Source organism: Mustela putorius, unplaced genomic scaffold, assembly GCF_011764305.1.
Source record: "Mustela putorius furo isolate JIRA1106 unplaced genomic scaffold, ASM1176430v1.1 tig00000224_pilon_pilon_pilon, whole genome shotgun sequence".
In the NCBI taxonomy this organism is placed as follows: domain Eukaryota; kingdom Metazoa; phylum Chordata; class Mammalia; order Carnivora; family Mustelidae; genus Mustela; species Mustela putorius.
Window position 1 is genome coordinate 14,834,011 of NW_025421321.1, and position 22,365 is coordinate 14,856,375.

Consider the following 22,365-nt stretch of genomic DNA (forward strand, 5'->3'; position numbering starts at 1 on the left):
ACCTTGTTAGAATCCCCTTCTCTCCAGGGTTCTCAGAGCCTGCTTCTGAGAAAACCTACACAAGGTGCGGAAGGTAAGGGTGAAGGAGAAGCTGTAACTCTCTCGAGACACTTGTAGTCTGATGCATGGGCTGATGGGAGCGTCACAGAGCTTTCTGCTAAGCTGTTGAGGACCAGCTGCCTCCGTGCTTTGGACTCAGATATCCAGCGGCAGCTTCCCTGGCCTCTGTTCCCTCAACTTTTCTAAACATTATAGAACTTTTCTAAAAGTGATGGATGTTCCTAATTCTATATTAGAACTGCCAGACCTGGGATACATAGAGTGTCTTCTGTTTTCCTGATTAAAATTAGTTGGGATTATACTGAATGCAAGATTTTGTACTGGGCTTATCCATGTTGCATTTTTATGTTAGTATCTTCCCACATGACCTCAGAGGTATCGTTTTTCATAGCCGACTGTGTTAATTTCCATCCCATGAGCCATACTAATAATGGTATGCATCTTAAATACATACTGGTCAGAACTGACCGTGCCATCTGAAAATGGAACAGAGAAATAATAACAGACTGACATGACCTACATGGTCACCGGACGAAGAAGCCTGATCTCATTAACACAATAATCAGTCACAGACCATTCTGTGGAGCTGGCATCATTTTGTGCAAGTACTTTTGGCCCATGTTGGTTCAATTTTTAGTTTCAGGAATCCAAAGGTGATGCAGAGTACCCATAATGATAACTGGGCATACATTTCACCTTTGAAAGCTATCCCACGTTTTGCCTCTGAGAGTGAAGACAACTCAAGTTCTTTTTGGGAGGGGATTCATTTAAAGATGAATATAAAGATACAAATGGGTAGAAGATGAATAGATCAGTGGATAGATAAGTGGTATCAAGGGATTTGAGGGCCTGGGATAGGGCTGGATTCTTTCCCTCCCCAGACTTTCCTTTCCTCTCTTGCTGTCCCCTTCCTTCAACCTTTCCTAGTCTGTTAGAACCTGGGAAAATAAGAGAAATTGACAGCTGGGAGTGGAGAAGACTTCTCTTTTAAGACCAAGATGCATTTCTTAAAAATTGCTAAGACTTCTAATTAAGAATCAAGACCGGGGCACCTGGGTGGCTCAGTGGGTTAGGCCGCTGCCTTCGGCTCAGGTCATGATCTCGGGGTCCCGGGATCGGGTCCCGCATCGGGCTCTCTGCTCAGCGGAGAGCCTGCTTCCTCCTCTCTCTCTCTCTCTCTGCCTGCCTCTCTGCCTACTTGTGATTTCTCTCTGTCAAATAAATAAATAAAATCTTAAAAAAAAAAAAAAAGAATCAAGACCCCTGTAGGTATGTGATTACCTCAATAATAAATTTAATGCAAGACTGCAACTTTATCAAAAACTCTAAAGTTTTAGCTAGTAGTGGAAGCGTGAAAGAGAACACTGAGCTAAAACCAACATTAGCTTATTAAAAATACATACATACCTTATCTTCTTGACTACGAAAATAATATAATGTTTTTCCTATAAGTGTACACCAGACTCTCTTGGAATAGCCATGCTTTACCTGAAATCACATTTCAAAGAATTACAAATGTAGCTCAGAACTTGGACATGTTTAAGTATAGCATATGCACTCTGCCAGAAACTCTATATGTATCCAGTTTGTTCAAGGTTAAGTGATATTCCAAGTAGACTGTGCAAATGAGGTTTAAGATTGACCTGTTCTAGCAGTACCAGGGCATGTCTAGCTTTGGTGTTCACCACTTAACGCTTAAAAAATGTTTGCTGTATGTCAAGGACTATGCCTAGGCCTGAGAATTCAGAGACAGATAAAACAAAATGCGTATTTTATAAGTAAGTGTATTTCATAGTTACTGTATTTCCTAGGTTTTCAGTAACCTTGTGGCTCTCTGGGTTAACCCCTAATAATGTTAGAAAGAGAAGATTAAAATCTACAAAATCTAGTGCTTTCCCCTATGTTAAAGATTCACTCATTAAAAACATTTGGTGCCTCCTCTAGAAGGATTCATACACAACAAGAAAATAATATTAATATAATAACTATAGTGGTGCCTGGGTGGCTCAGTGGGTTAAGGCACTGCCTTCGGCTCAGGTCATGATCTCAGGGTCCTGGGATCGAGTCCTGCATCAGGCTCTTTGCTCAGGATGGGGCCCGTTTCCCCCTCTCTCTCTGCCTGCCTCTCTGCCTACTTATGATCTCTCTTGTCAAATAAACAAATAAAATATTAAAATATATATATATAATAACTATATACTGAATACTGCCTATATGTCAGGAACTATGTTAAGTGAGGGGGACAGAATTTGAATCTAGCTCTTGATTTTGAATGGTTAGAGACTGCTCTAGGGCCTGGGAATAGGCATATGAACAAGACACAGTCTCTTTAAAGAAGGAGATCACAACCTTGCAAGGTAGACAATGAAATCAACAGTATGCTGTATATCATCACTAAGACCACAAAATGTGGGAAGCCTGGCTCAGTTGGTTAAGCAGCTGCCTTTGGCTTAGGTCATGATTCCAGGGTCCTGGGATCAAGTCCTGCATCGGGCTCCTTGTTCAGTCTGCTTCCGCCTCTGCCTGCTCTGCCTGCCATTGCCCCTGCTTGTGTGCTCTCTCCATCTGATAAATAAATAAATAAAATCTTTTAAAACAACACAAAATATTTACATTTATATCTGTTTCATGTGGAAGACATTTACTTAAACTTTTTACTGAATATTGTAGGTTTTTCATCATTTGGTGGCTTTATGAAGATCCTTACTGTGAGTTCCTCCCTGGCCCAGTCCTGCCTAGGTACCGACATTGAAGATCTTTGCCGGAGAGACCCAGCTACACTGTCAAGCCTAGAAAAACACCAAGAACTCCATTCTCGCCAGTGGGCAAGATTTCCAATAAGCCCTAGTGCTCCAGACCTAGAATGTGGCCTGTCTGGTTGCACCTGCCCTAGAGTCCTCCTTCCCTGGCAGCCCTGCCAAGCCTTGAAGCCAGCGCCTCTCCTGCAACAGAATGGGCTTCAATCTGGAGAGGTCTACCTTCTAGAAACCAAGACACTGGCCAGTAAAACTAAAACCCGACATGCTGTTGTCACATTTGCCCATGGTGATAAGTATTAAGGAGAAAACTAATACAGAAGAGAGGGAGGAAGGGCTTGGGGAGAGGGGGGGAGGAAGTGTGTTTCACAGTTTAAAAGAAGGGGCTCAGGAAGGCTTCCCTGGTATCAAGGCAGGTCCTGAAGGAGGTAGATGAGCCAGGCAGTCATCTGAGGGAAGAACACTCTGGACAAAACAGGTAAATGGGAAGGCCCGGGGATGGTGTATCTGAGACTGAGCAGTGCGGGGATAGGAGAGAGGTCACTGGGGAAGGGACATGAGGGGCGAGGGTAGGAGGTATATATGTTTTGCAGGGCCCTTGGGATGACTTACACTGAAATGGCCTGTTCTGATAGTAGTACACTGAGAAGAAAAATAACTGCTGCAACAGATTTTATGGGAGGCAAGTCACTGTAGTAGAAAAGGCCTGGGTTTTGAAGTCAAAGGACACAACATTTAAATTCCAGTTCTGCCCCATGCTAGATGGAGGTCCTCAGGTGACTGACTTAACCTTTCAGCCTTTTTTTTCCCCCCAAAATATTTTATTTATTCATTCATTCATTCATTTGACAGGGAGAGATCACAAGTAGGCAGAGAGGCAGGCAGAGAGAGAGAGGGAAGCCCGCTTCTGCTGAGCAGAGTCAGATGTGGGGCTCGATCCCAGGACCCTGAGCTCATGACCCAAGCCGAAGGCAGGGTCTTAACCCACTCAGCCACCCAGGCGCCCCAGCCTTTTTGTCCATAATGTGTAATTATTGTGTATCTTATTGGACTGATGTGATGACCAAGGGAGAACATGTAAATAAAGGAAAATAGTAGTTACTCAATAAATGCTTCCTTCTTCACTATGAATAAGGAGAGATAAAACACATGTCATTTAAACCCACACATGCAGCCAGGCTTGGGGCTTTCAAAACTGCAGTTTAAGCAAATACCACCATCTAAGTAGGATGGATTTGAAATCCTGCTTGAGCAAAAACAAAAAATGTTTCATTTGGCAAGACTTGTTTCAGTTTAATTAAATTTAGAAACATATTTATAGACAAATATCCTGGAAGCTGTAAATAGTTTGTGTCACCCAGGTTTCGTTTCCTTCCTTCCTTTCTTTCTTTCTTTCTTTCTTTCTTTCCTTCCTTCCTTCCTTTCTTTCTTCTTCTTTTAAACAAAATCCAGAAGAGCCTCTCAGCAAAACTGGAGTATAATGCATCTGGCTGTAGAGAGCATACTTTTGAAATGATTTATCTTTAAAACAGAACAAGGTGTACCTTTGAAGAACTACAAGTTAACAAAAATTCACATGTAAAAGTTGTTTTAAAAGCACAATCTGTCTTTATGAGTACATCTGATTTTATCAGGATTTCTTAAAACTCTGAACTATTCTGGAAAATTCATAATAAAGCAAATTAGGCTAGAAGAATCCTTGTAAAAATTTAAAGACAACCTCAAATCCCCGGGCTTTGGTGAATGAAATAATTGGAAAACATTGTTTTTTACCTTGAAACCGTAAAAAGGACCTGCCTATCGATTCTGCCTGAAACTCTGAAGACACGGTATATCATATGATTAGCCTCTGTCATTACACAAAGTAGAGGCTCCCACCGTCATCTCTCCTCTCCCAAATTCTCATGCCTAAAGCCTCCCCACCACAAATCCTATCACCCAGCCTTGCTGACGTCCATATGTGGGTAAAAATCTTGTGAGAATAATAGCTAGCATTTAGGGAGTGTTTATGTGGCAGGCACTGTTCTAAAGCACTTTATATGCTTAAATAATTCATTTCATCCTCCCAATACCTTGTGAGGCTGGCACTATGGTTAATTCCCCAACTTAACAGATGAGGACAGTAAGGCACAGAGCTTGCAAGCTGCCTATTCACGGTCACACACGAGCAAGTGGCAGAGCCAGGACTTGGGCCTGTGCTCTTGCCCTACCTAGCCTCTGCCACACTGCCTCTCTACATCCTTACTTCACAGTTTTGTGCCTTCTTCCTTTCCAATGACCTTTGTCCCCTTCCTCATACCCTCAACCTTTCTTTACTGGACACGGCTCCACTTCTGAAGTTGACATTCTATTCTCTGATCTCAACCTTTTCTCCCTCCTTCGCTCATTACTGGCACCACTCCTGTTCTTTGACCTCATTCCAAATGTTTAGTCCTCTGGTTCTTCTATTTTATTTCAGTTTCTCACTTCTCTCCTGGCCTCTCTTCCTTCCCTACCAACCTTGGGTCCTGATTTTGGTCACAAAACAACTCTTGCTCCAAAGCATGGGACTGTGTTACATCCTCTGCTTCTAACATACCCCCTCAAGAAAATTCCACCTCCCTTTTCTTTTAGGTCATCCAGGGGAGAGTGCGGGAAGAGAGAGGGAAGGTAATGAGGGGTTTGTAGACATAATTTTAGCTATAGCAGATAACTTAAATTGGGTGATAAATATATGAGAGTTCATTTTTTTTAAAGATTTCATTTATGTATTTGATAGAGAGAGAATGTGTGCATGAGAGAGACAGCACGAGCAGTGGGAAGGGCAGAAGGAGAAGCAGACTCTCCACTGAGCAGGAAGCCCAATGTGGGGCTTGATCCCAGGACCCTGGGATCATGACCTGAGTTGAACAAAAACACTTAACCAACTGAGCCACCCAGGCACCTGAGGGTTCATTCTATTATTTCTTCTACTTCACATGTTTGAAAATGCCCATAGAAAACATTTATTTTAAATCATCATCTTGCTAGGTATGTACAGAGCAAGTAAAATGTTAATTGTAGAATCTAGGTGGTAGGAATATGGATGTTCACTGTAAAATAGTCTTCTAACTTTTCTGCATATTTGAAAATTTACATAATAAAATGTTAGGGGGCGCCTGGGTGGCTCAGTGGGTTGAAGCCTCTGCCTTTGGATCGGGTCATGATCCCAGGGTCCTGGGATCGAGCCCCACATGGAGCTCTCTGCTCGGCAGGGAGCCTGCTTCCTCCTCTCTTTCTGCCTGCCTCTCTGCCTACTTGTGATCTCTGTCTGTCAGATAAATAAATAAAATCTTTAAAAAAAGAAAAAGAAAAAAAATGACTACTCTCACATCACTATAATGTAAATTCTGCTCCTATTTCTGAGCATCTGGAAGATGTGAGAGAAAAATAACCAATATGAACTCAAATCACCAAAGTCAGGTGGGCCCTGAGAATACTTGCCAATCTTCCTATCTGCCCTCGAGTATTTCCCTATGTCCCTGATTGTTCTCAGTCCTTTCCCTCATTCTCACTAAATAGCTTAGTTGTGGAGTAATCTTCGTCAAGAAAACAGGATATCCGATGTGATCTCATTCTATGCCCCACAAACTTAGATAGTTGTCCTTCCTCACCTTCCTGCCAGCCCAGCCCCCCCACCATGCCCCCCCACCATGCTGCCCCCCCATGCCCACCCACCCACTTCTGAGCTTTGTTCTTTGTTTCCCACTTCACCTCTCTCCTGGCTTCTTCCGCTCATCTCACAAACTCAAGGTATGTCTTTGCCATCCTCAAAATGCTTCTCCTAATACCATGCTCCTTTCAGCTTCATTCCTTCTGACACGGTGGACTGGGCAGACAGCTCTTCAAAGTCAAATACGGCACTTACTCATCTCCCTTTCATCTTCCAACACACTGCAGTCTGCCTTTCTTGCTAAGCACTCCACACAGCATCTGATACTGCAGACCACTCGCTCCTGTCACCACTCTACTCCCTGGTCCCCATGACTTGCTTCCCAAGGTCTCTTCACACACTTCCTTTATGTGCTCTCAGCTATTGTAAAACCCAGTGTTCCAGCAGCAGCCCGCGGCTCGGCTGCAACACACATGTCCCTGGGTGACTTCTCTCACTGTCAAGAATTCAACCACCAAATACATAGTGAGGATTCCCCAAATCCTTCTCTCCAACCCAGCCCCCTCCTCTGATGTAGCCTGGTGTTGCCACTGCCTGCTGGACTTCTTAATCCTTAACTCAAGTATCCTCAAAGTTCTAAAAATTGGCATGGTCCCAAATAGCCTTTGAATCATCCTAAAACCACTCCTCCTCCCTGAGCTCTCTTTTCATTTATTTTATTTTTTATTTTTAAGTAGGCTCCGCACCCAGCATGGAGCCCTACACAGGACTCAAGCATGACTATGAGATCAAGACCTGAGCTGAGATCAAGAGTCGGACACTTAACCCGAGTGACTGAGCCATGCAGGTGCCCCACCCCGAGCTCTCTCATCTTTCACCCAGCCAATCTTGTCTTTCCTATTTCTGGACCCTGAATTCAAAAAAATCTAACCAAAGATTTTATGTCCTACCATTATCTATATTCACTCTCTCCTCTCTTTGCTTATGACCAGTTCAGAGTCTCATCCTCTTCCCAAGAACCACTTCTGCTGTCTGTTCTTAGCACCCCCAGCTTGCCTCCGACAAATCCGCCTTCCTCTCAGCAGAACGATCTGTTAACAACACGAACGTGCCCCCACTCCTGTTACCAGCCCGAAGGGTTTACACCACCTTCAGGGTGCAGAATAAAGTCCTTAATTAAACAAAAAAGCCGTCCATGATCAGGATGATCAGGACCCTCCAGCTTGTTCTCCAAAGGACTTGTCTTCAGTGGAGGTAGCACTCTGGCTTTGAGATACTCTGTCTTTGTTCTCCCTGTCTCCCAGCTTGGGAAACCTTCCTTGCCCATTTTCATTTGGTGTAACTATTCCTTCATCTCTCTGAAGACTCAGCACAAACAATTCTTCTCTCAGAAGTTGTTCCTGATCCCACAGCCTAAATTAGATTTCGCTGTGACCTTACCATGTGTCTCGTAACTGTGCTTAGTACATGTCATTATAATATGCTATTTCCTTTTCTTTCCCAATAGGTCATGAGGTTCTCTGAGGGATGGGGCAGTGGCCTAATTATCTTGATGTCCTTAAGCCCATTGCCTGGCATGTGGTAACTGTTCAATAAATTTTTTTTTTAAAGATTTTACTTATTTATTTGACAGAGATCACAAGTAGGCAGACAGGCAGGCAGAGAGAGAGGAGGAAGCAGGCTCTCTGCTTAGCAGAGAGCCTGATGCAGGGCTCGATCCCAGGACCCTGAGATCATGACCTGAGCCAAAGGTAGAGGCTTAACCCACTGAGCCACCCAGGCACCGCTAAATTTTTGTTTTTTAAATAAATGACTTTTTATACAGAAAATGTTTTTCTTAAGTATTAAAATGAAAGTTGCAAGAGTGACTAATCCAGAATCAAAATTAGTCAAGTTCTTAATATCGACCGACATATTTCTGTACTTAATAACAACCGTGACAACCTGAAAAACACCTCCTCCCTTCCAAAGTATACAAGTGCTGTTCTACAGTAAGTAGCTTAAATTGTAGCCTGAATGTGAGCTCAGAACAAATCGCTCAGAATAACTGAGGGAAGTTTTTCTCTTTCAAGGCTCTCAGGGTGAAAATATAGGGGTGGACATGAAAAATGGTAGGAAGGAAACCTAATAAGTAGCCTGTCTATAAACCCAAGTGGTTTAGTCATCTGATAATCACATCTACTTATCTTCATTTAAAATGCAACTGTGAGATGGGAGGCAGGGAGTAGCAGAAATGTAATGTGCAGGAACTGACAGTGCCATGTGGATAAAGAAAAAACAATCAAACAAACAGATTGTGGGAGACGTAACAAACCCTTAGCCACAGGATCATATTAAAGTCTAAGGGTTTAAAACACATGGTCCTTGAAATCAGAGGACAGCTAGTTATTATGAATTATAGTAAGAATATGATTTAAAGTAGCATTGTGTTCACTGGAAAATATATATTTGCATAATACCAGGGAGTCTCTAAGTCACTGGTAACTGAAAAAACATTTTCCTGGTAATGTAACATTTTGGAAAAAACACAGTTCAATTCTTTGTTGAATATATTGGTGAAATTTTTCTCTTACTTTAGGTGGAGCTGGTCAATATGTTCCCATATTCATGCTAAGTATAAATTACATGGTGACATAGCTTGTCTAAATCTAAATTTTTAACTTCTTACATAAACAAGGCACATGAATGATGAATGATTATTTAGAGGTTATTTTTGTGTGTGATAACTTATGTGTGAATGTTTTATTATATTTTTCTTAAAGTGATCAATAGGACTTTTTAAATTTAAAAATAATATTTATCTTAGCATAAATCAATTCTTCCTCATTCTAAAAAAATGAGAAAACTGAATTAAGCAAGAATGAAATCAGAGTTATAATATATCTTGGCATATTTCATATTCAGACATTTTTCTATACATATATAATAAAATGGGATAATAATATAATAATGCTGTCTACTTTATCAACTAACAATGCATCATAACATATTTCTAAGCACTAAATATTCTTTTATTTAAAATGGCTGTATAGTAAATCATTATCTGATTATATATACTTGTTTAAACTATCCCTTACTCTACATTTAAGTTGATGCCAATTTTTCTTCATTGTAAACTATGCCATGCAAGTAATCTTTCTGGGGCAATTGAAATGTTCTAAATGTTGATAGACTGATAGCAAATATCTGTCAAAACCCACCAAACTCTATACTTAAGATCTGCATTTTATTTACTTAATTTTTTTTAAAGTAAACTCCATGCCCAATGTGGAGCCCAACATTGGGCTTGAACTCACGACCCTGAGATCAAGACCCAAGCTGAAATCAAGAGTCAGACACCAAACCAACTGAGCTACCCAATTGGCCAGATTTTTTAAAATATCGCTTGTATTTTTTAGGTCTACCAACTCTACTTCTTTCCCAGTGTGTCCTTTCTTCTTTTTCCCCCACTGATATTTATCCTTTACTTACTAACAAGGAAAAGCTTGTTTTTCACATGTTTCAAACACTTACCCAAGCTTTTCAACCTCCTTTTAAAAATTCTGGTTACGAATTTTTTTTTTTTTAAGATTTTATTTATTTATTTGACAAACAGAGATCACAAGTAGGCAGAGAGGCAGGCAGAGAGAGAAGAGGAAGCAGGCTCCCTACTGAGCAGAGAGCCCGATGCGGGGCTCGATCCCAGGACCCTGGGATCATGACCTGAGCCGAAGGCAGAGGCTTTAACCCACTGAGCCACCCAGGTGCCCTTGGTTAGGAAATTTTTGATGGTAAGAACATTTGGTATCCAAAGTAAAACACACTTCCCACCCAAGACAATATAAATACACATATTCTCTGACACCCACTTCTGATCGTGGGGCTACCTCCCCAGTTGCCTCAGACACTGCTATGCACATAAAGGTCTTACCTTGGTGAGCAATCCCTTCACCGTTGGTTTGCCCTCAGGCTGCAGAAAAAGAGGGCTGGCAGCTTGTACTCGAAGAACATTCTGTAACACTTTAATCCATTCTTCTAATATATTGGGAGAATCTGCGGTCAGATAGTATGTGTGTTTTTCAGTGGTCAACTAAAATGGGATGAGAAAGAGATAGGAACGGAAACTCTGAAGATTTCGGATTATTAGCAGTTCTCTGTCTAGTCTAAAAACATCATTAATTACCATAGAAACAAACATGCCATACCTTGAATCCTAGTTGCTAAATAAATGATTGCATACATAATTTAGAGTAGTTTCACCACTTTGTGAGAATTACAATAATTAACTTGGTGCTGAAATAATTTTTTCACTTCCATTTACTTTAAAAATTTTCAGAGTATTAAGCTTTTTTTTTTTTTAAAGATTTTATTTATTTATTTGACAGAGAGAGATCACAAGTAGGCAGAGAGGCAGGCAGAGAGAGAGGAGGAAGCAGGCTCTCCACGGAGCAGAGAGCCCGATGTGGGGCTTGATCCCAGGACCCTGGGATCATGACCTGAGCCGAAGGCAGAGGCTTAACCCACTGAGCCACCGAGGAGCCTCAGAGTATTAAGCTTTTGAGTCATGGTTTTTTATCTCATCTAATCATTACCATTTCTTTTTCTCCCTTAAATGTGCTACAGGTTCCTGCCTGTTGAAGTGAGCAGCAGCATGACTGGAGGTTGTAATAAGATATTTTTTAGCAAACAAAGAGTTATTTGTTATAGAAGTGAAGAAATCAATTATAACTAAAACAAGAAGAAGTGTTTGGAAGAAGAGCAATTCTTATAACATATAAGATATTACGAACTCACAATTTCTCAGTCTTAAATTAACCACATTTGAAAATTTTCAAATATTTCAGAAGCTTGTAGCTGATTCTTTTTTTTTTTTTTTTAAGATTTTATGTATTTATTTATTTTAGAGGTCGAGAGAGAAAAGGAGAGACAGAAAGCGTATACATGGAGGGGAACGGGCAGAGGAAGAAGAGAATCTTTTTTTTTTTTTTTTAAAGATTTTATCCATTTATCAGAGAGAGAGAGGGGGAGAGAGCGAGCACAGGCAGACAGAATGGCAGGCAGAGGCAGAGGGAGAAGCAGGCTCCTTGCTCAGCAGGGAGCCCAACGCGGGACTCGATCCCAGGACACTGGGATCATGACCTGAGCCAAAGGCAGCTGCTTAACCAACTGAGCCACCCAGGCATCCCAAGGAAGAAGAGAATCTTAAGCCGACTCCACGCTGAGCTTGGACCCTGATGTGGGGCTCAATCCCAGGACCCTGAGATCATGACCTGAGCCAAAACCAAGATTTGACTGCTTTAACTGACTGTGCCACCCAGATTCTTATCTGCTTTGCTTCAAGATGAAATTTTTCCCGATTCTCCCTTCTACGTTTTTGGGCAGTTTTCAGGTTATTATCCCCAGAAAACATTGAAAATGAGGCTTATTCCACTCTCCAAAGGAGCAAGATAAGAATATAGTATTTATTGAAGGTATTTCAGAAATAAAGTATCTGAATTTCAATCACATTTATCAAACTATCTCAAGAGTGTATGTTTTACATTTAGTAGGCTTCTAGCAAGACTGGCCTTATTGTGTGGGTTAATGGGCAGCAACTATGTCTAGGGTGTGACCAATATTCTTCCCACTTGTGGTTTCCCACTGTTGTTATAGCAGCTGAAGTTCATAGAAGAAATGCCATTTTCTGGTTCTATATCAAAATGCAAGCTCTCCTGAAGTTAGCAGAACATAAAACTAATAATATTGGGAATTCATTTCTCATATAAGCCTTCCCTAAAATAGCTAGACAGTTTGAGAGCTGGGAGAGCTGTGAGATCAGGTAGAGGGAAAGAAGCGTGTAGGGATAAAGGGCAAAGGAGGTGCTGTGGACAGGTACTCAACATAAACCCAACTGATGTTATATTTTTAACTGAGAAGGTCTAGGGTTTCACATGTTTTTTGAGGCACTACACTTAACACAAAACGAATAAAGAAACACTGAATCATCCAATCTCCTTTCTGTTAGCTTGGATCATTAAGAACTGAGTTTTGCATGATACAAAAAAGAAAAATTTTAAAAAAAAGGTTAAAAAAAAAGTACCTGAACTGTTTGTTTGTTATCTCCTCTTAAAATGCCGCAGGATGCACTAAGTTCAATATGGCCCTGGGGTTTTCTAATTACATCACTCTGTAGGAAAGGAAGAAAACCGAAGGAAGAGTGATTGATTACCTGTTAACAGTAGTAGTAAGAAATGCTTTGTATCATTAATTGCATTACAGGGAAGAAAATCAACCAGGAGTTTGAGGAAGTCAATTCTAAAAAGCAAGCACTTCCCACTCACCGGAGATTTATAGTAAAGTAATTCACCACCTTTAAGAACAAACCACCTCCTCTTCCAAGTCTTGACTCTACCACTCATTTTTAATAAGTAGCCAGATTTTTCCAGTGGTTCCTAATTAAAAAGAAATTTTAAAAATTTAAGTTTCCCTTTGGAGCCTCAAACTAACAAGATTCATTACTATTTTCTTTCTTTAAAAAAAAAACTGATTCAGTGTTTACATTTTTCCCGTTATCACTGGATGATGAGCAGGTTTTAGGGAGCTTCTGCTCTGGCTGGGAGTATTCTGTGTCTGTGGAGTAAGCATCTGGGGGAATGGCATAATCACTTTCAGAAGCCACTGAAGACAGAGACACACCTAGATGAATAAAGAAATAAATTAAGTCAATATTTAATAATAAGGTGGCCCAAATGCTAGCTGTGAGTTCTCCTAAGGAATATAGCTATTCCAAAATCACAAGCCTTCCTAGACTAGATTTATTCTCATATCTTTGCCATAAAGAAATTTTAAAGCAGAAAACAGAACTAAAGGATTATGATATAAACCTTCAAGGAAGTCACAGGAACATGAACATGTTGGTATGATTATAGGCACAGCAAATTTTACATAAACTGTGCAACATATATATACATATATAAGATATATGCAAGGATACTGATGTATCTTTCATTAAGGATTAAAAATGTATATTCACATACTTACATTGTATGTATTACATATATACAGGCAAACAAATGTTTGATTTTAATTTATCAAGATTTGTACAAACACATTTTATTTTTTAGAAAGATTTTATTTATTTATTTTGACACAGAGAGAGAGAGCACAAGGAGGGGAGTGGGAGAGGGAGAAGCAGGCTCCCCACCAAGCAGGGAGCCTATGTGGGGCTCAATCCCAGGACCCCAGGATCAAGACCTGAGCTCAAGGCAGATGCTTAACTGACAGACAACCAGGCACTCCTACAATTACATTTTTTTTTTAAAGATTTTATTTATTTACTTGAGAGAGAGACAGTGAGAGAGAGCATGAGCGAGGAGAAGGTCAGAGGGAGAAGCAGACTCTCCATGGAGCTGGGAGCCTGATGCGGGACTCGATCCCGGGATTCCGGGATCATGACCTGAGCTGAAGGCAGTCGTCCAACCAACTGAGCCACCCAGGCGTCCCTACAATTACATTTTAAACCACTTAGTTTTTGTAGTCATTTTTTAAAAAATATTTTATTTATTTATTTGACAGATAGAGATCACAAGCAGGCAGAGAGGCAGGCAGAGAGAGAGAGGAGGAGGCAGGCTTCCTGCTGAGCAGAGATCCCAGGACTCTGGGATCATGATCCAAGCTGAAGGCAGAGGCTTTAACCCACTGAGCCACCCAAGCGCCCCTGTAATCACTTTTAAAGTAATTCACATCCAAAAGAAGTATTAGTATCAGTATCAGCATCAGTAGTATTTTCCATATAAGTTGAATATTACCAGTTTATAAAAAATTTTTAAATCTTTTTGTAAAAGAAAAGAAATAAGACTTAAAGATATAAACAAACTATTTCATTTGCTAGCAGTTACAAAGTAAAATTCAAGGGAACATTTCCACAATAATTCATTTGCTTTTTTTAAGAAAATTACTTGCAGGTTGCAAGCCACATTTGCAGGGTCCCTACAATTGGAGATTTTCAATATAATAAAATCAAGGACTTTAAATCATTATTCATTGCAGTATCTGACAATTTTTTAAAGTGTTTATTAACATTTAAGGGACTTGTTAGGACGTCACTATATCATTATTATTGTTTATTTGACTAAGACAAGTAACAGTCATGACAATAATGTCTTTATTTTTCATAGAACAATAAAAATTTAGATTTATAAGGGACCTCAGAGATCATCTTGATTAATGCCTTCATTCTCTAAGGAGACTAAGGTCCAGAGATTAAATCAAAACATTTGTTCAAAGTAAAACAGCCAGGCAAATCTCAGGTGGTCAGCCCCAGGGCCAGTGTGCTAGGCACTCCCCTAGGTGCTAGGGACAGAGCGGACGACAAAAGAAAAATTTCTGCCTTCATTGGACATAGATTCTAGTCAGAGACAGAATAGAGACAGACAAAATATTGGCAGTAAGTGCTAGGAAAAGATATAACATAGAGCAGACTAGAGGGAATTAAAAGTGATTGGAGTAGAGCAAGGGATTGCAATTTGAATGGTATGCTCAGGATGGATCTCACTGAGAAGACAGTGTTTGAGCAAAGCACTGTAGCAGGTGCCAGAGTTAGCCTGATAGTCATTGGGGGGAAAGAATACCAGATAGAGGAAACAATCAGTGTGGAGGTCCTGAAATCAAAGCATGCTGGCACATTTCAGGAACAGCAAGAGGGTTGGTGTGACTTGAGCTGAGCAAGGAAGGAGAAAGGATATGAGATCGAAGACATGAGAGACACAGAACACCTTATAACCGTTATGAGTCTTTGCAGTATTTTGAGCAATAGTGTGATGTAACCTGATACTGCTTTTGGGGGTCAAGGTAGAAGTAAAGAGGCTGGTGGAAGCCCAAAATACTAAGCCTATCAAAGTTGAGCAGCTCCAGAAGCTGAGGGAATTACCTAGGAGTTCCACGGAACATAATTTGAAAACCTATAGAGCACACTGTATTAAAGGCTTTCATAAAATACAGGTGTCGTTTAGTGTGATTATGTCTCTCTGTCACCTATACCTATACCAAATATTTCTTCAAAATCCACTAAAACTCTTAGACATGCCCAAAGTAAAGTTTTCATTTCCATCCTAGAATCACATTAACCACCAAGTTTTTAGATATATTTTCTGCCACTTAGCATAACAAATTGAGCTGAAATAAGTCCATCCCATAAATTATCCAAAATGCCACACACTAACTATAAAAGAGAAACCTTGTTTTGGCCAGTTATTGCACTCTATTCCCATAATAAATTGATTGCTCTCTTAGAGATAAGGTTAAAATAAAAAGATCATGTGGCTTGGGTGGAATCACAGAAAGAATTAAAATATAAGCATCTTAGTCCTGGCTAATTCTCTTCTCACTTCAGGTAAAAACAAGTACTTCGATTGTTTTTAAAAAGTCCTATTATGGAGATAAAATTCCTATTAAATATCCTGAATTACATGGAGTTGTCTCATATGCCTGAGACTTTGCCTCACCGCGTTTCATGGCTCTGGGGCTGCCTGGTCCACTCCGGTTGCGCGTGTCTGACTCTGAAGTCCGGGAGCTGGATCTGGAGCTATCTTCTTCCTCTGACCCAGAGGAGTCATCCAGGAACGGGCTGCTGCTTATTTGTGTTGCCTTCTAAAGAAAAGGACGACAGCCTAGAAGTGTCCATCTCTAAAGTCACCTCTCTTTTTAGATATGAAATGCTTTAGCAGAAGACATGGAATAAGATTTTTTTTGAATACAAGAATATATTTTGGCATTATCAAAGTCATGTTGTTAAATCCCAAATTCTCATTAGCAAGGCATTTGTCAAATATAAAAGTTTCCTGAAAACATAAGGCTGTTAATACTTAACAATACTTATTTTAAGTATTGTTTTAAGTAATTAAGTACTTCAAGCAAGGGAAGGGAACCCTGGCAGTGACAGAAAAATCTTTCCAAATTAGGAATCTTTGCTACATCATTAATAGTGATATTTCCTTTAAACAATTAACCACCGGGGTGGGGAAGGCTGTGGAAAAGCACATGGGGTATAATAAAAATGGGCCCAGACTTCTAAAACTCTGAGAAATGTAAATATCTTCTCTAGATCTTTCCATTTCTTCTCTTTTTATGATATATTAGTGTGAACGTCTACAACTCCCTATAAAGGGAAAGTCAGAGTAAAATGTCAAGAATGGAACCCAGAGCTTGAATAAACAGTTTTCCCGGTCCACCATGAAGAGAGCCACATGCTCAGCAGTATCAGTAATGACTTACCCCCTTCAAAGTTGTATACACTGGAGTTGTCATATTCTTGTATATCAGAGAGGTATAGAGTCCTGATGTGGTATAGGACAGCAGAGCAACAGAATCTGAAACAGGAAACAAAGTGATTTAAAACAACAACAACAACACCTTCTCTCTAGCACTTAGGTCTATTTCTTATGGATGTGAGCTAGCAAAATTTCCAGTTAAAGAGAAGTTGGATGAACACGCAGGACTGTTCTATGGTCTGCCGTAAGAAACATGCACTCTTGTCCATGGCTCATTATTGCCTTACATGTGCTACTTCCCCAACTAGACTGTAAGTTCTTTGAGAGTAAGGATCATAGCTTTTATTTCTTCGGCATAGCTTTTATTTCTGCTCGGCTGAGCAGAAATAGCATAAGCACCTGCTAATTCAGCGACCACTATCCTATGAAGATATTCTCCGATTCCTCATAATTCTAATAGTGATAAGGTGTTAAAACACCAGCATGCTTAAGACTTTATCAGGTGAACCTCATGTTGAAAGCTTAAAATATAATTTCCCCAATGGTAAGAACAGAAGATCACTTTGAAGAAATAGAACATCAATGATTGCCTCTAAGATTTGGTTTAGTGTTGGATAGGGAGGGGGCTAGGAGAAGGAGAAGGAACCGTTGGAAAATTTCTCTTTTTATTCCAGATGCTGTTCACTGTTGTTTGGTTTTACTTTGTATAATGGGAATGCATCTGCTTCTTCAAAAATTTTTTGACGAAAGAAAGAAGGGATGTGTTTTAAACTCTGAAAAAAAGGACATAGAGACATATTTTTGCGGTTTTAAACAGCTGAAACTCCACAGCTTCTAGTTGAACATAGGTGGTTGTGCCCCTATATTGGATAACAGTGAATTTCAACTTTAAATGTAAATTGGCAACCTTAGAAATCATTTTCTAAAAGTTTTGCATAATTCTATCTACTCCAATGAGCTTAGACGTTTAGGAAGTTGCTGGCTAGTGAAATGGCAATACAACATCACTTATTTTTTGAAACAAGTTTTACTGTAGTAAGAAACACATAACATAAAATTTATCACCTTAACCATTTCCAAATGTGCAGTTCAGTTAGTGGTAATTATATGCACACTGTTATGAATCAGGTCTCCAGAACTCTTTTATCTTGCAAATCTGAAACTCTATACCCATTAAACAATGACATCCCCTCCCCACCCCCACCCAGCCCCTAGTCACCAGCATTCCACTTTCTGTTTCTACGTATGCAAAATCACTTACTTTTATTAACATTCTCCATATTGAAGGCCTCAGACATTCGAATACCTGATTTGGCTACAGCATAAATTCTGCTCTCCTAATGTGAAAGAGAGATTTACACTGGATGTTTAAAGCAAAGAAATGATTACTTTCAATACACATGTTCTTCATTTAATATACACCAGAGCGGAGCATTATTATAAAATTATCATCAGTGCCAACTCAAATATGCCATCGTGGACAGCACTGCAGACATTTTCCATCCATTAGTCATTCCATTATTTATCTTTGTTCCCTAGTTTTTGCTTGGTATTTTACGTTCTTTTGAAGAGATAGAAAAAAAGTAAGAGAAAACTTATAATCACTGACTGCTCATAAACACCACCTTTAGTATCCTACCATTCTAGACAGGATTAAAGAGAAAAAAAAAAGCATAAGACCTTGAATGGCTGTAATATGAGGTTAGATACCACTCACAATCATTGACTACACATAAACAATACCTTTAATATCCTACTCTTCTAGAATACGGTGAAAGAGAGGAGAGAAATCTGGAAGTCAGAAATCACAGAGTAGCATTAAGTGCTATCAACTCCTTATTTCAATGTACATTTCAGTGAAGTAGAAGGAAAAACGGAGGCCAAATAAAAAATGAATTTGAGAATGGCAATGGAATTTATAATATTTTCTTACTTCTTTTCTCTTCTTTGAAAGAAATCTCTGAAATGGGTATTGGAAAGGTTATTAGCCCTGCCCTCTGCAAGAAAAGGGATTCCAGGTAGTTCTTAATACATAATCATCATGTCCTGAATTCTCTACTGCATCTAACTGGACACAGTTGCCTGGACAGGGCATACCAGGTGGTTAAGGCAGTCCTCTTCAGGACTGTGCCAGCCAGTGGCCTGCGAGGTAACGGGCATGGGATCCTCATTGTCTGAGACCTTTTCATTTGAAGAGCGGCTGAGTGAATGAACCAGATGCCGTTTCTTTGCGAACGGGGTTGTGAGATACGCACGCAGAGATGAACAGTAGAGCCGGTGGAACAGGAAGATACGTAAACACGGGAGAAAGCAGGAGAGGCCGCTGAAAGCATGACGGAGTGAAGGAGATGAGTTAGCAGTAGTGAGACAAGCAGAGTCACTGCAGACAGGAGAGGTGAGGCTAAGCCACGGGTCCAGGGACACTGGATGTCACCTGTTCTAAGGAGTTGACAATTAGAGGTGCTGCTGAATCCTCACGTTTTCCCACTACGGTGACTATTGTATTTTGAAAGATATTCCAATTCTGTTAAGGATGGGCTATGCCCTCAAATAACCTCTTAAAAATCCTTAAAATGAACCCTCATAAATTGAGGTAACTGGAATACGTCTCTTTTTCTTGAAACCTGAAAATACCTAACAAATACCAAAATAAAACCTCAAACTTGGCCAGCCTGCTACTAGGCTTTTGAAAAGCAATACTACTTTTTCAGGATTGAATAGCTTCAGAAGACAAATTGAAGAGAGAAAGGCAACAGAGGAGGAAAATGGTTTGCCAAATAAAACGAACTTGAAAAACCTAACCTAAATCTCTGAAAATCTCAACATAATAAAAGAAGCAAAAATTTCAAATCCTCACTGCCTAAAGGATAACATAATTGAAATTCCAGCGATTCACATGCCAATAATGTCTACTTTTTTATGTGCTATCCAGAGTTTAATAATGAACTGCAGACGGTTTCATGTAGGCCCCAGAAAGAAATGTTCTTTTGAAAGTAAGTAAGAGCAGATACATCTTAAGGTCTGAATTTACAGTAGGAAAACTTGGCTACCTTAATTTTCTTAAAATCACATTGGTCACTAAATAAATAATAACAATGGAATGTGATCCCCAAACCCTCAAAATCCTGCAACCCTAATGCTTCTCTGGAGGCCTAAATTTAAACTACGTCAATATGTGAAGGAGAAGTTAAATCTGCAAGACAGATAATTTGTTTCAAAGATAAGAATGACTTTTAAAATTGAGTGATATAGATATTTCTATAAAGAATCACACAATGGTGGTTTACCTATTGTATTAATATTCAGTGTTTTCAATGGAAGAAATTTCAATCTATTCTAGATACACAGTAAGATACTTTTGGTTAAAGCAATGGATTTATAAGCTCATGAAGAGAAAAGTTAAATTTCTCTTAAAGTTAATCAAGTAATGATTAAGTTCAAAAACTAATGACCACCAAGAGTTAAGTATCCTAGTTCCGAATTTGCCCAAAGTATTACACAGGTAGGAGGAACCCTTCTTCCACACCCTTGATGTTTCCTTCCGGGGGAGGGAACTCCAGTAACATTCCGGATTCCTCTCCAACCATTCATTTCTCCCTCCCAAGGAGGAGGAATGGCTTAACGTGACTGGCAAGCTTAGAAGGAAAAAGTGGACAGCCACCTGTCTCTCTCCTTTCTCTGGAGAAGTAATAGCTCAGGAAATACCACTTGTTCTTTCTCTGGGCTGCAAGCTACTTTGGAGAGGTGACCCTCCCCTGAAGAAGCCTCTGGAGGTCCAGGGCTACCTGGGACTGGGCTTATAAATCTAGAGAATTCCAAGTTCAGTATTGGAAAGCTCATCTGCCCTGATTTCTCTAAAATCAGTTTTCTCAGTAATAAAAGTAATATTTTGATCTCCCACATGTCTTCACTTTTTCTTATTTCTCCATTGACACACAACTCAGTGTGAAAAAAGGAGGGGAAACAGTATTCTGAAAAGTGAGATGTTTCAGAACAATCTGGATCGTTAAAAAAAAAAAAACAAGAAAAGAAGTAAAGTAAAGGAGTCAAGATGGCGGAGAAGTAGCAAGCTGAGACTGCTTCAGCTAGCCGGAGATCAGCTAGATAGCTTATCTAAAGATTGCAAACACCTGAAAATCCATCGGCAGATCGAAGAGAAGAAGAACAGCAATTCTGGAAACAGAAAATCAACCACTTTCTGAAAGGTAGGACCGGCGGAGAAGTGAATCCAAAGCGACGGGAAGATAGAGCCCGGGGGGAGGGGCCGGCTCCCGGCAAGCGGCGGAGCAACCGCGCACAAAATCGGGACTTTTAAAAGTCTGTTCCGCTGAGGGACATCGCTCCAGAGGCTAAACCGGGGCGAAGCCCACGCGGGGTCAGCGTGGCCTCAGGTCCCGCAGGGTCACAGAAGGATCGGGGGTGTCTGAGTGTCGCAGAGCTTGCGGGTATTGGAACGGGAAAGCCGGCTACAGAGACAGAGCCGACAGTGAGCTCGCAGCTCGGGGTGACCTTGAACCGGTCGCAGGCTCGGTGAGCTCGGAGCGCGGCCGGAGGTCAGGCAGACGGGAGTAACTGGGCGCTGTTCTCTGAGGGCGCACTGAGGAGTGGGGCCCTGGGCTCTCGGCTCCTCCGGGCCGGAGACCAGGAGGCCGCCATTTGTATTCCCGTCCTCTGGAACTCTACGGAAAGCGCTCAGGGAACAAAAGCTCCTGAAAGCAAACCCGAGCGGATTACTCACCCCGGCCCCGGGTAAGGGCGGTGTAATTCCGCCTGGGGCAAAGACACTTGAGAATCACTACAACAGGCCCCTCCCCCAGAAGATCAACAAGAAATCCAGCCGAGACCAAGTTCACCTACCAAGGAGTGCGGTTTTAATACCAAGGAGAGCAGCAGAATTCCAGAGGAGGAGAAAGCCAAGCACGGAACTCATGGCTTTTTTCCTGTGATTTTTTTTAGTCTTGCAGTTAATTTAATTTTTTCTTTTTCTTTTTTTTTTTTTTTTTTTTTTTTTTTTTTTTCTCGCCTTCGGGTAAAATTTTTTTTTTTAACTGTTACCTTTTTCTTTTTTAACGATTTTTTACTAGTTTATCTAATATAAATATATATATATTTTTTTTTTACATTTTTCTTAGGTGTTTTCTTTTTTTAAAATTCTTTTCTTTTATTTTTTTTTTTTTTTTTTTTTTTTTCTTTTTTCTCTCTTCCTTTTTGAACCTCTTTTTATCCCCTTTCTCCCCACTCACGATTTTGGATCTCTTCTAATTTGGTTAAAGCATATTTTCCTGGGGTTGTTGCCACCCTTTTAGTATTTTACTTGCCCCTTCATTTACTCTTATCTGGACAAAATGACAAGACGTAAAAATTCAAACAAAAAAAAAAAGAACAAGAGGCAGTACCGAAGGCTAGGGACCTAATCAATACAGACATCGGTAATATGTCAGATCTAGAGTTCAGAATGACAATTCTCAAAGTTCTAGCCGGGCTCGAAAAAGGCATGGAAGATATTAGAGAAACCCTCTCGAGAGATATAAAAGCCCTTTCTGGAGAAATAAAAGAACTAAAATCTAACCAAGTTGAAATCAAAAAAGCTATTAATGAGGTGCAATCAAAAATGGAGGCTCTCACTGCTAGGATAAATGAGGCAGAAGAAAGAATTAGTGATATAGAAGACCAAATGACAGAGAATAAAGAA

General features: G+C 40.2%; 1 protein-coding gene across 2 annotated transcripts in view; it reads right to left on the reverse strand.

Annotated features, from left to right (window-relative positions):
- Nucleotides 1-22,365, reverse strand: part of PLEKHH2 (pleckstrin homology, MyTH4 and FERM domain containing H2) — a 126,028-nt gene that overhangs the window by 44,407 nt on the left and 59,256 nt on the right. For both annotated transcript variants that reach the window (XM_045077745.1, XM_045077746.1), the window contains exons 9-16: nt 17,935-18,010; nt 16,678-16,772; nt 15,909-16,053; nt 12,965-13,101; nt 12,747-12,857; nt 12,506-12,592; nt 10,358-10,516; nt 1,468-1,548 (exon numbers count right to left, since the gene is read on the reverse strand). In XM_045077745.1, the coding sequence (XP_044933680.1) occupies nt 1,468-1,548; nt 10,358-10,516; nt 12,506-12,592; nt 12,747-12,857; nt 12,965-13,101; nt 15,909-16,053; nt 16,678-16,772; nt 17,935-18,010 (891 nt within the window). The remainder of the gene's footprint in view (nt 1-1,467; nt 1,549-10,357; nt 10,517-12,505; nt 12,593-12,746; nt 12,858-12,964; nt 13,102-15,908; nt 16,054-16,677; nt 16,773-17,934; nt 18,011-22,365) is intronic.